General features: G+C 46.3%; 1 protein-coding gene across 1 annotated transcript in view; it reads left to right on the top strand.

Moving 5' to 3' along the window:
- Positions 1-11,426, top strand: part of EFNA2 (ephrin A2) — a 114,913-nt gene extending 103,487 nt beyond the window's left edge. The window contains exons 3-4 of the mRNA XM_078379063.1: positions 2,349-2,414; positions 5,992-11,426. Coding sequence (XP_078235189.1) covers positions 2,349-2,414; positions 5,992-6,113 — 188 coding nt within the window. The 3' untranslated portion in view covers positions 6,114-11,426. The remainder of the gene's footprint in view (positions 1-2,348; positions 2,415-5,991) is intronic.
- The last annotated feature ends 2,411 nt before the right edge of the window (positions 11,427-13,837 follow it).

Genomic DNA, 13,837 nt, shown 5'->3' with positions numbered 1-13,837 from the left:
ATCATAGACAAACGTCTTAGTTGTTAGAACAATACGATGATGGGACCAATAAGGGTTCGATGGAAAACTTTCGTTTTTTAAATTCTCGCCCCCCCTCTGCTCAGCGTTTGGGGGAAGCGCCGGCTTTTTCTTCCGGAAGCGGGCTGTCAGATCTGATCCTTTGAGGAGCGAGTTCAAATCCATCTTGTCCAATCACATCCCTTCTGTCCCTTTCCCTCCCAATTTCTTCCCCTTTTTGTGGGTGGAAAAAAAACCCTCAAAAACAGCTCCCCTTTCTCTCAGCTAGACCCATCCTGTCCTCATTGGCTGAGATTTCACGCTTCAAAGCTCAAAGCCCTGTTTTTCACAACCCAGGTTTGATTTCGAGTCTCCCGCCTGCCTTCTGTCAGCCCCACTTACGCCTCCTCGGGTCTGGGACGGCTTTTCGCCGAACCGTATCATTTACCTTGGCAGGTTTTTTGAATCGGGCCAAATCCGGACACGTCGAAGAGAGAAAGACACCCCCCTCCTGCTCCTCCTGCGGGGTCGGGCAACTTTTGACATCGGTTGCGGCGGCCGATCAAAGGTGGGGTTTTTAACAAGCCGGAGCCGAACAGACGAGGCTTTTTTAAAAAGATCTTTAAGCTCCTTTAATAGGACTGGGAACCTCTTGGGTCAAACAGCAAATCAGGGCTTAGTCACTGTGGTCTGTCACAATCCTGACGGATTGATAGGATTGATGTTTTTTAAAAAACTCAAAAAAGAAATATATAGAATATTTCCGGTGTTGTTTGTCTCATCCAGTCACCTCTGATTTAAGGTGATCCTAGGAAGGAGCCGTCTCCAAAATATCCCATCCTCCACAGCCCTGTTCAGTTCTTGCAGAGTCAAACGTCGTGGCTTCCTTGACAGAGTCGGTCCATCTCGTATTGGGTCTTCCTGTTTTCCTGCTGCCTTCCACTTTCTCCAGTCTTATCGTCTCTTCCAGGGAATCCTGCCTTCTCAGGATGGGCCCAACGTTGGACAGCTTCAGTTTCTTTATAATTTGCCTCCAGAGAGAGGGTTCAGGCTTGATTAAGGACCCGTTGGTTCGTTTTTTTCTGGCAGTCCAGGGGGCCCAGAAAGCTCTCCTCCAGCACCACATTTCCAAGGAATCCAATCTTTTTTTCCTGTCCGTTTTATTTCCTGTCCAGCTTTCACACCTCTACCAGGTGACTGGAAATACAAGCATATTTCTGAGAACGAAAAGTAACACAGGTAGTTCGGGTCCTGAAGCCAGAGGGCGCAGTGGTTAGTGACTTGGGTTGGGGCTCCTTGCAAAGCCACGAAACTCTCCTGGTGACCCTGAATTTCTCTTTCTCTCCTTGACCTGCCTTGTAGGGTCGTTGTGAGGCAAAAGTACAGAGGCGGAAAGCCATTCCCATTGTCTGTCAACGCCGCCCACTGCCTCAGGTTCTCTTTAAGGACAAAGACAGTGTAAAAATACATTAAATAAATAATAAATAAATAAATGTGTGTCGGTTTCTATTTTCCTGCATTTCTGTATCGCTGACTTTTGTGCATTCAAAATTCACTTGTGGTCTTAAATATGTTCATTTCTCTCTCCCCTTCCCCCCCTCAAAATAATGCTTTCTATCTTTGAAGGCCTTTCTTTTTAGGCCAGCTTTCCCATAATGACTGGCTGCCTGAGTGGGTTTTATTTTTATTTTTTAATTGAATGCGTTTTTGGACGTTGCTTCTTTTCACCACCTTTTATTGTGGTATTTATTTGACTCTCTTTAGTATTTGTATACTTCTTATTTCTAGCTTTAAATATGGTTTTAAGCTTTAAATAGCTTCAAATATTAAATATATTTGAAGGACGTTATCCTGCCTTGGGTTTCTTCTTAAGGAGAACAACAAGGTAGAAATGTTTTATATATAAATACATAAAAATATAGATACTGTTTGCAACCTGTTCACTGCAGCTATCACCGCATTGGATAAATTAATGATTTAACACCCTCGTACTGGTGTTCCTGCTCAGTTTGCTGATGGAAAAACAAAAATCTTTAAGGTCAGAATATATTCAGAGACATGCTTTTCTTCCGGCTGGGTCTGTTTTGTGCCATACGTTTGGTGGATTTTCTTCAAAAGGCAGCCCATAAGTCGTGCAGAGGCTAAAGGAAGAGGGAAAGTGCATCGTGAACATGGAAACCTGTGGCCAAAATGCACATGCGTGGCCTCCCGCTGGACGGTCTTTGGGGGATTTTAAAAGAAAACTGTAAGGGAGAATTTGTTCTGCATGAAACCTGAACCCAGGACGCAAAAAACACGTTGTTCTCTAACACTGCTCTTTTTTTCCTTCTTCTGTCCTTTTTTCCTCGCAGCGGCCACCCCACCAAACCTGGTCGACAGGCCGTGCTTAAAGCTGAAAGTTTATGTCCGGCCAACAAGTAAGTATCATCTACAGAGAGGTAAAAATACACGTGGTTGGGGTTTCGGGCTCCTTGAGAAATTATGTTCCCCGCTGGGTAAATGCACCGCTTGTTAACCGATAGAAACTCGAGTTACTAGCTGAAAAGGAAGGGAAATACTGCTTTACGGCGATCATACGGGGACATTTTGCAGACCATTCTCCATGGGAAATTCAGCCCTGGCATACGTGTTTTTTTAGAAGTACTGTACCCCCAAACCATGCAAAGCTGGGCCAAGGCAAGAGACTGGTGTCGGCCATCTGGATTATTTTGCAATTCTATAGGCATATGCTTTGTTTCTCTAACTACAAAGCCCAGATTTGCCTTTCTGTAGACCAGGCGGCACCCCCAGTGACGCGACTCGGTACGCGCCAGGTCATGTCGCCCGAGATTTCTTAATGGGAGCCAATTCACCTCCAAAATTTACGCTATTGGAGTAAGAGTCCAACAGGATTTTGGCCAGAACCGGAGTAGCAACTCATGATGGCTGGTTTGCGGTTTTTGGACTCCGAGGTTGGCGTCCCGACCAGTTTCGGGTCATTGATGGGCTTCCAGAAGGATAAAAACAGGGCAGGAAAGACGGAAAGCCAACTTGGGAATTCCATTCATAAGAGCATCCAGCTGTCAGCCGTTTTTCCAGGTACTGGGAACATTTCAGCTCATAGGGCGGTCCAACCTTTAAAAAAAAAAAAAGACCTGGATGCTTCCTGTTTGGGATTTTTAAAAGGATCTGATCTGAGCAGAAATGAGACCCTTAAAAATGGCAGTTGTTTTCCGTGAAAAAAGCTTTTTTGAAACACCTGTGTGGGTGTTAGGTGGTTGAGCCCCTCTGAAATCTGTCTATCCGTGTTATCACACCACTCAGATCTTCTCTGTGTCTTATTTCCCCCCTGTTCTGAATAACATGTCTGTAAGTGGAATAATAAAATTCATGTTTTTCTTTTGGTTCTGTGCCAAAATCGGTTCAAGGGGGAAACAACAGCAACAGCCATTAAAGGTAGCTCACACCCACACCCTCAAAAACCATAGGAACCTGTTTTAACCTTTCCTGTTTTCCTGGCACAGGCAGAAAGGCAAAGATGGAGGTAATGTCAAGGTGGCCTTTGGATCTCTGGCAAAATTCTGTTGTTTTTTTGTTCTGTTTGGGGGTTGAAAAGAAAGGGGAGGGGGGAAATAGTGGATTGATGCCTGCTGCCAAAACTCAGAGGTCCCTTGGCTGGCGGCTGCGTTTTGATCGAGGGAGACGCGAGCAAATTATTTTATTTCTACTTAAGATGGAAACAACAAAACCCCCAGCTTTCTGTACAGGGGTTATTTGGGTTTTTATAAAATATCAAATAACACAGCTGTTGTGTGGAGGGGAAAGAGAAAACACAAATTAATAATTTCCCTCTGTCCTGCTTCCGTCTAATTAGTATTTGGCAACATTTCTTCCCAGCGAGTGTGTTAAGTAGCCAGAAATGTCCATGTTGAAAAGAGAAGTGCATTTTTTGTTCCGAGTCGCTCCCTCCCCAAATTTTTGTCTTTTGTATGTGCCCGAATGGGCACAAATGAGAGCTAATGAGTTAAAAAAACAATCAAGAAGTCTTGAACAAATGAAACTCTAATGGAAGGGTCCAAAAAAAGCACCATCTTCATAATAAGGCCAGCTTTCATTTTGTTTGGGGTTCATCTTGATTTTAAGTGTTGGGGGCGTGATGGGCCGCATGCTTCTGGATGGGAAGGTGTGGACCCCATTTTTATGTATAGCTTCTGCCAGCGACAGTTCTTAGCCCCACACAGTTTCATGGGGTTTCTGGATCTTCAGCCATTGGGTAGAGATCACGCAGCTGGGTGTTTGGGGCCGAGGAGAGTCCACTACAGGTTTTGGTGTGAACTTTACATATGTCCTCCATCAAGGTACATGAAATGTAGTGATTTTCTCCATATCGATCGATAGCTATGCACAGTAATTATGCCAAGCATTTTCTTAGTAATAATGCTATTGCTTTTCTTGTGGCAGGCAAGAGTCATAACACTGTTGTCCCCTGATGATTACAACACTGTGCCTCATGCTAATACTCTAGTAATAAAAACAAAGATCACTCACCATGCTAAAGACTCCTGATTACAGTTCTCCGTCAACAATGGCAGTTGTTGCTAGCAATAGTGCTCTGGTTAGTAAAAATGCAATGGTTAGCAATAATATCATTATCCCTGGATGTAATGTGATAGGAAGAATGCTAGTGTTGCTAGCAATAATATTTTTCGTGGCAAGTTATCATACTTGGGGAGACCAGGGAGCGAACCCTGAGATTTTGCATTTCCGGCTTGGTCGATTCAGTTTTCTATTCTCTTTCCACGCCTCCCTCTTCTCCCATGCTGGCAATGCTGGCAAAAATACCCAAAACACCCCACCCTTAATCTGGGCACCAACCAGAGAGAGGGAAAGCTGGCCAACGGCGTGCGGATGGCTTTCCATGTCTTTTAGCGGGATTCCCTCGGCAATGTCCGGTCGATTAGGGATGCTTTCGGAAACCAGACGGTTGGATAGTGACAAAACGCTCGCTGTTGTGACCTTCGGAGATGTCGTGCCGACCGGGCCCGGACGCCGGCGAGAACAACGAACGCGCTGTCACCCCCGGCCCGAGGTGCCCCTGGCATCTGAAACCATTCTACCAAACCAGCTGAGCACCGTTGGGGCGAAATGCTTCATCCCTGTTTGGAAAGGCCAGGAAAATGGCAGAAGGCGGCCTGGGTGGCTTTCTTGCTCTGAAAGCCAGACCTGCTGAATGCCAACACGACCCTGGGAGGAAAGCGCCAGGGAAGGCGACTCGCAACTCACAACTTTAAGTCACACCAGTGATGCAACTCGGATTCAACTTGGGTCTTTCTTAAAAAAACAACAACTCAGACTTGACTTGGGACTTGGAGCCATTTTTCCAAGTTGCATCAGAGAGTCCCTGTTACAGATGAACCTCTCTACCTACCACTGTTACCACCATCATCCTTAGAAGCAGCAGGCTCGGCATTGGGTGGCAGAAATACACGGCTGACTGGTGGTTAAGACTGCTTCAATACATGGGTCCAAATGAACGGATATTTCGCCTGGTTTTTTTTAAGAGTCTACTTTTGGTTCAAGCAAAGTCTGGCCCGAATCCTGTTCTTCACACATGCCCATGCAAAGCAACTGCGGTGAATCACCCCTGCCTGAGGCCTGCTATCAAAGGAGCTCTGCCAACTTGTGTTTCTCCTTGTGCGCTGAATCGCGTGATTCGATCAACGAGAGCGAATTTGTACCGAGCGGGGCTTTCCCCGCTACACCCCGTGCCGTTTTGAGTCACACCGGGAGTCAGATTCTGGCCGATCCGATTCCCGCACGTTTTATTGCACGGGTCGTTTCATACACCATTGGGGGAGAAAATGTGGGTCAAAGGGGGGGGGGGGCTTACAAATCTAGGCTCAAATAAACCAAAAGAAGAAATACATTTCGTGGGTCCGGGGAGAGTTGCTTGAATGAGTGTGTTCAGCCACGTCCCAACCCTTTTTAAATTCCTTCATCTTTTTCCTCTTTCAGACGATTCTCTGTATGAGTCTCCAGAACCGATCTTCACCAGCAATAACTCCTGTTGCAGCTTCACTGTCCCTGATGCCTTCTTCGTGGTTGTGCCAGTGTTCTGGATTATTTTGACTTCCTAGCCCCTGCGGAAAAGCACGGGAAGAGGAAAACCAATGTCCCTTTCAGCGGAGTGCTGGGGAAACACACCATGGGGCAACCAAGGAGAGAAAGAGAGACAACTGGAGAGGACCCAGAGCAAAGAGGGGAACCCTAGATTTCAATTTTTAAAAAATTATTATCATTATTATTTTTGCCAGATCGGTTAAAACGAGCAAAGTGGTCCAGTTTGTGCAGGTTGGCTACAAGGTGGGGTGGATGATGGATCGTCCGGCGCTGCCCTAGGCCAGATGATGGAGTCGTCTTTTCATCTTCGTCTCTGATTTGCGCAAGAAAATAAACATCACGGAGGACGAGGCCGTCTGTGCAGAAGATCAGGAGAACGGCGTGGCGGGAGAATTGTTAAAATCAAAACATTGTCGAGGGAGCCGAGCTGGTTCCAGGCTTCCGAAGACTCTTGACAGACCCGTTTCACCAGGCGCTGGGCATGACACCCTCTTGGGATCTGGGTTTTCCCCTCTTCTCCTTGGGACGGGGATCTTCTTTTTCAAATATCTAGACCAAATATAGTCTTATGGGGGGTGGGGGGTGTTGTGTCTCTCGGGTTTAATTTCAATTTGTCCCATATTCTGTAATTTTCCCAGCTGTCTGGGACTCCGAGTGGTGAAGTGGCAAAATAAGACCTTTTTTCTGTGCCCCGTATGGGAATTCTCCGTGCTTTCCCTCTGTGCCCCCTTCAATGGGGGTCACTTTTAACTTTAGGGGAGACAAAAGAGACCCATTTGGGGAACTGATGTCCGCTTCTGGAAAGCGTTCCTCGGACATCTGGCATGCAAAATTGACCCGGATGTTTGCCTCTGAAGAGGAACACAGAGGACTAGAACCCTATTGGTCGAAAATCTACCGGTCGGCATTCCCTTGGCCTCAAAACTGTCCGACCCTGCTCTGTGGTCCGGGGGAAGTGAGGGACTTGCCTCTCACTCATATCTAGATGCATTTTTCCGCCGATCCCACGCCTCTCGGGAACGACAGACTGGATCGCTTCAAGGAAGAGAAGGTAGCTCTCCGAAGATTTTACCACAGGACCACGTTTTTTAACAGACGGAGAACCGGGGGACTAGAAATATTCTAATCTCTAGTTTTTGTTTTAAATAAGAAATTAAGTGCGGCGAAGGAGAATCAAGCATTTGACACGACTTAACCCAAGCACCGCTGGTAAAATGTTCAGCCACAGCAATGACAGGTTCCTGGGAGCTGAACCGCCAAGATGGCAGGGATCAAGAAGCCCATCATCCCCACTCATCTGCCAGGCCAATCCCATCAATTTAATCTGTCGCTCAACGCCGGAAAAGCCCTCTTTTCCAGGCAAGTTTTCGGACGGAGCGACTCAGGCTCTCAAATTTAAAACTGGGACCCATGAAGAGCAAAGTAGAAAGCAGGATTTGGGCCTCTTCCACTCTTTTTCTTGCCCATCCCTCCTCTCCATCCCGGCTCACATTGTCTCCTTCCTTTTCCCAGCCCTTATGCAGAAATGAGGGCCTCATGGAGGGGGATCGGTTAGCAGTGGCAGTGAATCCGTTCTGGGTTTCAGCATGAACTTCCTGAAGCTCTCCAGCATGCTGGCTCTTAGTTTCAGCTTCTGTAGCCTAGGAAATTTCATGGCAGTGTCAAAATGTAGGATTATTAGACTTCCTGTACAGAACGGTATCTGTTCTGCATGGGATTCTCTAGAAAGGGGACCTGTGCAGGACAGCTAACCTTCCTGTGCAGGATGGCATATGTCCTGCACAGGATGCACCAGAAAGGGGACAAAGCGGTCCAGGATTTTGTCGTTTCCTGCACAGAACAGGCAAAAAAGAAGGAAAAAAAAAACAGAAAAAAGGAGAAAACAGGACTGAGGTTTTTGTTTTCAGGAGAAACTGGGATTTCTTGCTGCTACACGGTGATGCCTGTGCAATTTTTTCAACCGTTTGGCACATCCTTAGTTCAAAAACACGTTCCCAGCACTGTGAGAGTTGACTCCCTTCAAATGTCTAATTAATATTCTCCTAATTTGGTCCAACTGGGGAAAGCGAGAGGGGGAGAGGCAGCTTGGGACAACCGAGCAGCTTGGGAAGTTTTTAAAAAGGAATTGTTTTTCTCTGAAATGGATTGGAGCCACTAGCAAAATATTTTTGCCCCATGCAGAACGGGGCACTGAATTCTACCACCACCATCGCAAGGTAGGGCAACCGATTGGTGACATCAAGGCTCGGGAGCCATCCAGCTGAGAGCTGTGCAAGAGAGGTCACAGTAAGGGGGATGCACCACCTCTTCCCTCCTTGGATCTGTGGCAAGACCAGCCACACTATGGATTGCTCCCGTGGAGTTCGGACCCAAACCCAGAGTGGATACACTGTCTTCTCTTTCCTCCACTCTCTCAACCAACCGACACACCCCTAGTTTAATAGACGCTGTATCTGAGGCAAGACAATACACTTTTCCCAGGTGCCCCGGCCGTTCTTTTCACTTACAACCCTGCAAATGGGCTTCAGAGCCACCTAAACAAATCAGCGAAATTTGAATTAGGGGCTGAACCGTGTTTGGAAAGCTCCTCAAGAAAAGCATTTGGCGAAACACTCTGAGATTCTCCCCCCAAAAAAACTACATTTTCCTTCGGAACCATACAAAATGGCATTCTCCTCTTCCTTCCACCTTCCTATCCCTTTTTCCATTTCCGTCCCCGGCTCCTTAATGTCGAAGAAAGAGGGAGAGGCTGATCCACTCCCCAGCCAATAGCAGGTGGTCGAGAGGCAGGGAGATGGGGCCGGAGGTCCAATGAGGGTGTTCTTGTAAGGACAGATTTGGCTCACGTGCTCTCGTCCCAGACCCCCTTGTTACCATCAGTGGACTTTGCTGGATTATTGTCCCCAACTCGAGTGAAGTCAAAAGCTCTTGAATTTTATCCAAATCTCAGACCCTCCACGCTTGCTGGCTGAATCTTTGGCCAGCCGCAGAAAATCCCGAATTTTTCTTCCTCCGAACACACACACCATGACAATCTTTGTAGAAATCTCTTTTTGAAACAATCTCTCACGGTGGGAACCTGCAGAAAAGGACCGGCACACAGCTCTCCTTTCCGTGAGAGAACGGACTCTGTTCGACCTGTTTGTTATATCTCTGTACATATGGCCCACAAGCGTAATACTGTGACTATGAATTATTATGAATTTATTATTATTATTTTTAATGCCTTTGCCACAGATTAATGATTTTACTGGACGGGTTTTCTTATTTTTCAGTCTTACATTTCCTTGTGGGGGAAAAGATTGTTATGTGTGTGTTTTTTTTTACAAAAACCCTAGAAGCCTAAATTCCCTCTCTTTCTCTCTCTCTCCTTTTCCCCTGTTTTTTAAAAAATCCTGCAATAATCTCGTCTCAATGATCAAAAAATGTTTTTCAAATGACCTGCTGTTCCTCTCCACCTCATCTTTTGTATGTAGATTGGGTAGCATTTCTTACAAGCCCAGCTGGCTGAAAAAGAAAGGGGGGGAAACGCGAACCACACATTTATAAAACAAGTCCCCCCCCCCATTTGTATCAGCTTCCTCTATCATCCATTTAAAGTAATAATAATATTAAACAGACAGACACCTACACTCAGAGGCGGCGAGGTTTGAAATAAAACAAGAGAAATATTCGGCTTTTCCCCCTTCCGAAAGAACAGATAATCCGTGTGCAAACTTTGCAGAGAGAAGAGACAGGTTGCAAAAGAAATACAGTGTTTGCACCCCGTGGAAAATCCTTGGGATTTTGCGGATGGGGGGGGAACATAGGGATGGTTTATAGGCTTAAATTTTCTGATACTCAGCTATTCCCCCTGCAAATAATATTTTGGTTGGAAACAGAGAGCCAGTGGAGATGGGAGTGCAGAATGGATACGGGCCACTAGGGCGGAGCCTTCTGCGCACTGATGTGCCCTCCAGAGTCTTTGATCATGCGTGGCAATGTGGGCTCTATAGTGTCCACCCCCAGGGAGCCGCATGGAGTCTGCCTTTCAAGAAGACAAACGAAACTTACCAATAAAGTGAAACGTTGCGCCACCAATAAAAGTTTGGGGTCTCCTCCCACGGCTTTGCGTGGCGCATGTTGAGCACATCAGGTGTGGGATCTTTTGCCCAAAGCCTATTCTGAAGACGCACACACCACTGGCCTCTGGCAGACGTGTGCAGGTTCTCCAGTCCCCCAACGTCCCAGACCCATCTCTGTGGTCCAGGAAATCAGGTTTTCCCAGATTTCCTCTTTCTTACATCGGGGAGATTCTTCTTGAATCTCTCTTGCACACAAGGAGGATGCCGGCCCTGCGAGGTTGAACGCCGCCCCTGAGGACACCTCACCACCTGATCATCAAAGTATGGATTGTTTTCACAATGGGAGCCCATGATTTTCCAGGGAGCTTTAGAGACCCGACCAGCATGATGGGAGTTAGAATCCAAGATCTGGAGAGCTTCATCAGCTGGCTAGAAGGCCTCTGGCTGCGGAGCCCGAGGTTGGGAGTTTGAATCCCCCACAGGACCTCCGTCCCTTCCAGCTCTGCAATTTTAAGATGATAATCATGATGATATGTGTATATCTTATCACATGTCGCCAAGTTCGACCCAACGTATAGCAACCCTAAGAGGACTTTCAAAGAAAGTGAGATATCCACACCTCCAGTGAGTTTTCACAGCTGAGCAAGGATTCGAACCCAGGCCATCTGAGTCACAGCCTATCACTCCACCCACTACACCACACTAGATATCCATATGCACATATATTCATGTATAAAAGGACTGCACGTATGTCAGCTTTGCAGAAGGTGCCCACTGGAGAGTTATGGAAACCAAAAAATTAAAACAGTCTCAACAAGCAATAGTAGTAACTCCCAGTGCTTTGGGGTCTCTGGCTGGGGAGCCAGAGGTTGGGAGTTCGAATCCCCCACGGTGCCTCCTTGATAGGGGCTGGACTGGATTATCTCGAGAGTCCCTTCCAGCCCTGAAGTTTTAAGATTATAGAAAACATTTTCTTTTTTTTTTTTAATACATTTTAATTTTTCCTTCTTAAAACCTGCTTCCTTCTCCACCTTTCCTTTCCTCTCTCTTCTTTTGATTTTTTCTATTTGCAAGACTGAAACACAGAAGAAGAAAAATCCTTTTTCCCCTGCTTTTACCCAGTTTTGCTCAGCTCTGTCTCATACACACCACTGATCACCCAAAACATTGTGCTGGTGGTAAACCCAACTATTCTGCCCCCCCACCAAACCTGACAAACTTATTTGAATTCTGTATTTTTTGATAATAAAAATATTTAAAAATATAGATTCACTCTCCGCTGGCTTTACTTTGGGGATGCCCCCTCCATAAAGGGAGATCTGATTGTTGTGAACATTCATGAAGTGACTTCTGGTTACCCGATGCACGAGCTTTCTCCAAAACATCCCATCCTCCACAGCCCTGCTCAGCTCTTGCAAACTCAACAGTAGTGGGTTCCTTCAGGGAGTCTGTCCATCTTGTATTGGGTTTTCCTCTTTTCCTGCTGCCATCTACTTTCTCCATTATTATTCTCTCTTCCAGGGAATCCTGCCTTCTCAGGATGTGCCCAAAGAAGGACAGCTTCAATTACTGTACTACGTTTTTTGCCTCCAGAGTTCAGGCTTGATTTGATCTAGGACCCACTCGTTCTTCTTTCTGGCTGCCCGGGGAATCCACAAATGCTCTCTTCCAGCATCAACTTTCAAACAAACCATTGTTTGTTTTTTTTCCTGTCCGCTTTCTCCTTGCCCTGCTGTATTTGAGTTGGGCGGGCCACCTTGTTCCCCCCCCCACACGCACACACCACAATGTCTAATAGCAACAGAATTTCTTCACTATTCTGGATAAATTACAGTTAGCCCCAGAAAGCACCTCCCGAGGGAAACTCCATTGTGGTCACCACAGGCAGGTGGGGAAAAACAGTTTTACATCTCCCCAGGAATCTGAATAGAAAGATGCATTTTGTTCACAAGAGGAATGTAATAACGACTTGCAAATTTTCCCATTTTTAATGAAAAATGTGTCTTGACAGGAGAGGCCGTCAAAAGCATGTTCAGCCTTCTTGAAAAGGGACGGAAGGGCTTTGATGGGTCAGCGACAGCATGAGACCCAAAAAAGTGTATATCACACACAAAAACGTATACCTAGTATAAGCTTTGCACAAAGTATAAAGTGGTCTGTGCAGGATGCAAAGTTTTTTTTGTGATAAGATATTTTGTGCAAAAAAAACCCCAACCACCCACACTCTAAACCCCACTGGTGTGTTTTGCAAAAATGCCACGAAATGCAAAACCCACGTCGAAATTCTCTTAATTCCACCCAATGGGGAAATAAAACTCGTAACGTTGTTTTTTTCATTCTTCTTTGCTAGCACGAAACAAGCAAAGTTTCGCACCCAGAGTTCGCAGCTGGGATGCAAAACCAGCGAGCCACCTCTGTGGCGGAGAAGGGGGCTGAAAAGCAAGCTTCCCCCCCCCCCCGTTATGCCGTGCGGGCGAATGGGAGCTCTTTGGCCCACTGGGGCCAAGGAGGATGGGATTTGTAGTTAGACCCCTTTGTAGGACAGCGAGCTGAGCCAGATTGCTCTGTGGAAATGTAGGGAGTTAGAATAGCCGCCAGGCTCAGCCAGCACTGAGCAGATCTCCACCAACTCCCGAGCTCACCTAAGCGCTGTTTTCTTGAACCCAGAGCCAGGCCTAGTAAAAACCATCTATGAAAAATAATACATTCTCTTGTTGAACAGGTGCCACCATATGTTTTCAATTCTACCATACTTTTTGCAAATATCCCCATTTTCAAAGATGTAGGCCTCCCATCTTTTTTTATGATCAAATTATGCATTCCCCCCCCCCTTTTCCCAGATGACCCGGCTGTCGTTGACTATCTTCTTTGCCCTTGTAACAAGATCATCCCGGCGCTCCCTTCCAAAACCATAAAGAGAAGGAGAGAGAAAGAGGGAGACCCAGACGTTAAAAACAGCCGAACATTTTTTGGAATAAGTCTCGCAAAATTAGCAATGCATTATTTGGGGCTTTGCCAGTCCTCCTCTTTATTTCTTAATGATGCTCGGAGAATTTTAATACTTCTTTTGTGAAGCTTCTCCGAGCTGTGCGCTTGCTGCCTCCCGGCCGCCACGTACCAGGGGCAAGCGAAGGAATGAATTCTAAGCCAGCCATTAAGGAAAACATGGATTTACTAAAATTGGCAAAGTGGAAGGTCCCGCCGGCGGCCGATTCCTGCCCTGTGGGAAGAAAAATCCTAAATAAATCCTAAATCCCCCCCTTTTAAAAAAAAAAAAAAATCCCAAGGAGAGAAATCGGGGCTGGAAAGACGCCTTCTTGTCCCACCCACTGGGGCTGAAAAGAAAAGAAAAGGAGCGAGCGAAAACGTGTATAACCTGTATTAATTTTCAGCACTGGCGTGCCAAGGCATCGGCTTAATGAGCCGAACAGAGACGACGTGGCGTTCATTAACATCACATAATACCCCTGATCTGGGTATCAGAATATTGGCTATATTGAGTAATTTTGCTTTGCTTTCCTCTTTGCTTTGCTTTGTTTGCATGGGTTTGTTGTGCTTTTTGCTGTTCTTTGTTTTGCTTTTTTGCTTTGCTTTGCTTTGCTTTGCTTGAGCGCCAGGTGTATGCCGGGGATGGGAAGTGAACCCATGCCCCCTGGCATTGGGCACATCCAAATTGA

This window comes from Pogona vitticeps, chromosome 7 (assembly GCF_051106095.1).
Source record: "Pogona vitticeps strain Pit_001003342236 chromosome 7, PviZW2.1, whole genome shotgun sequence".
NCBI lineage: Eukaryota > Metazoa > Chordata > Lepidosauria > Squamata > Agamidae > Pogona > Pogona vitticeps.
This window is presented reverse-complemented; position numbering and strand designations above follow the sequence as displayed.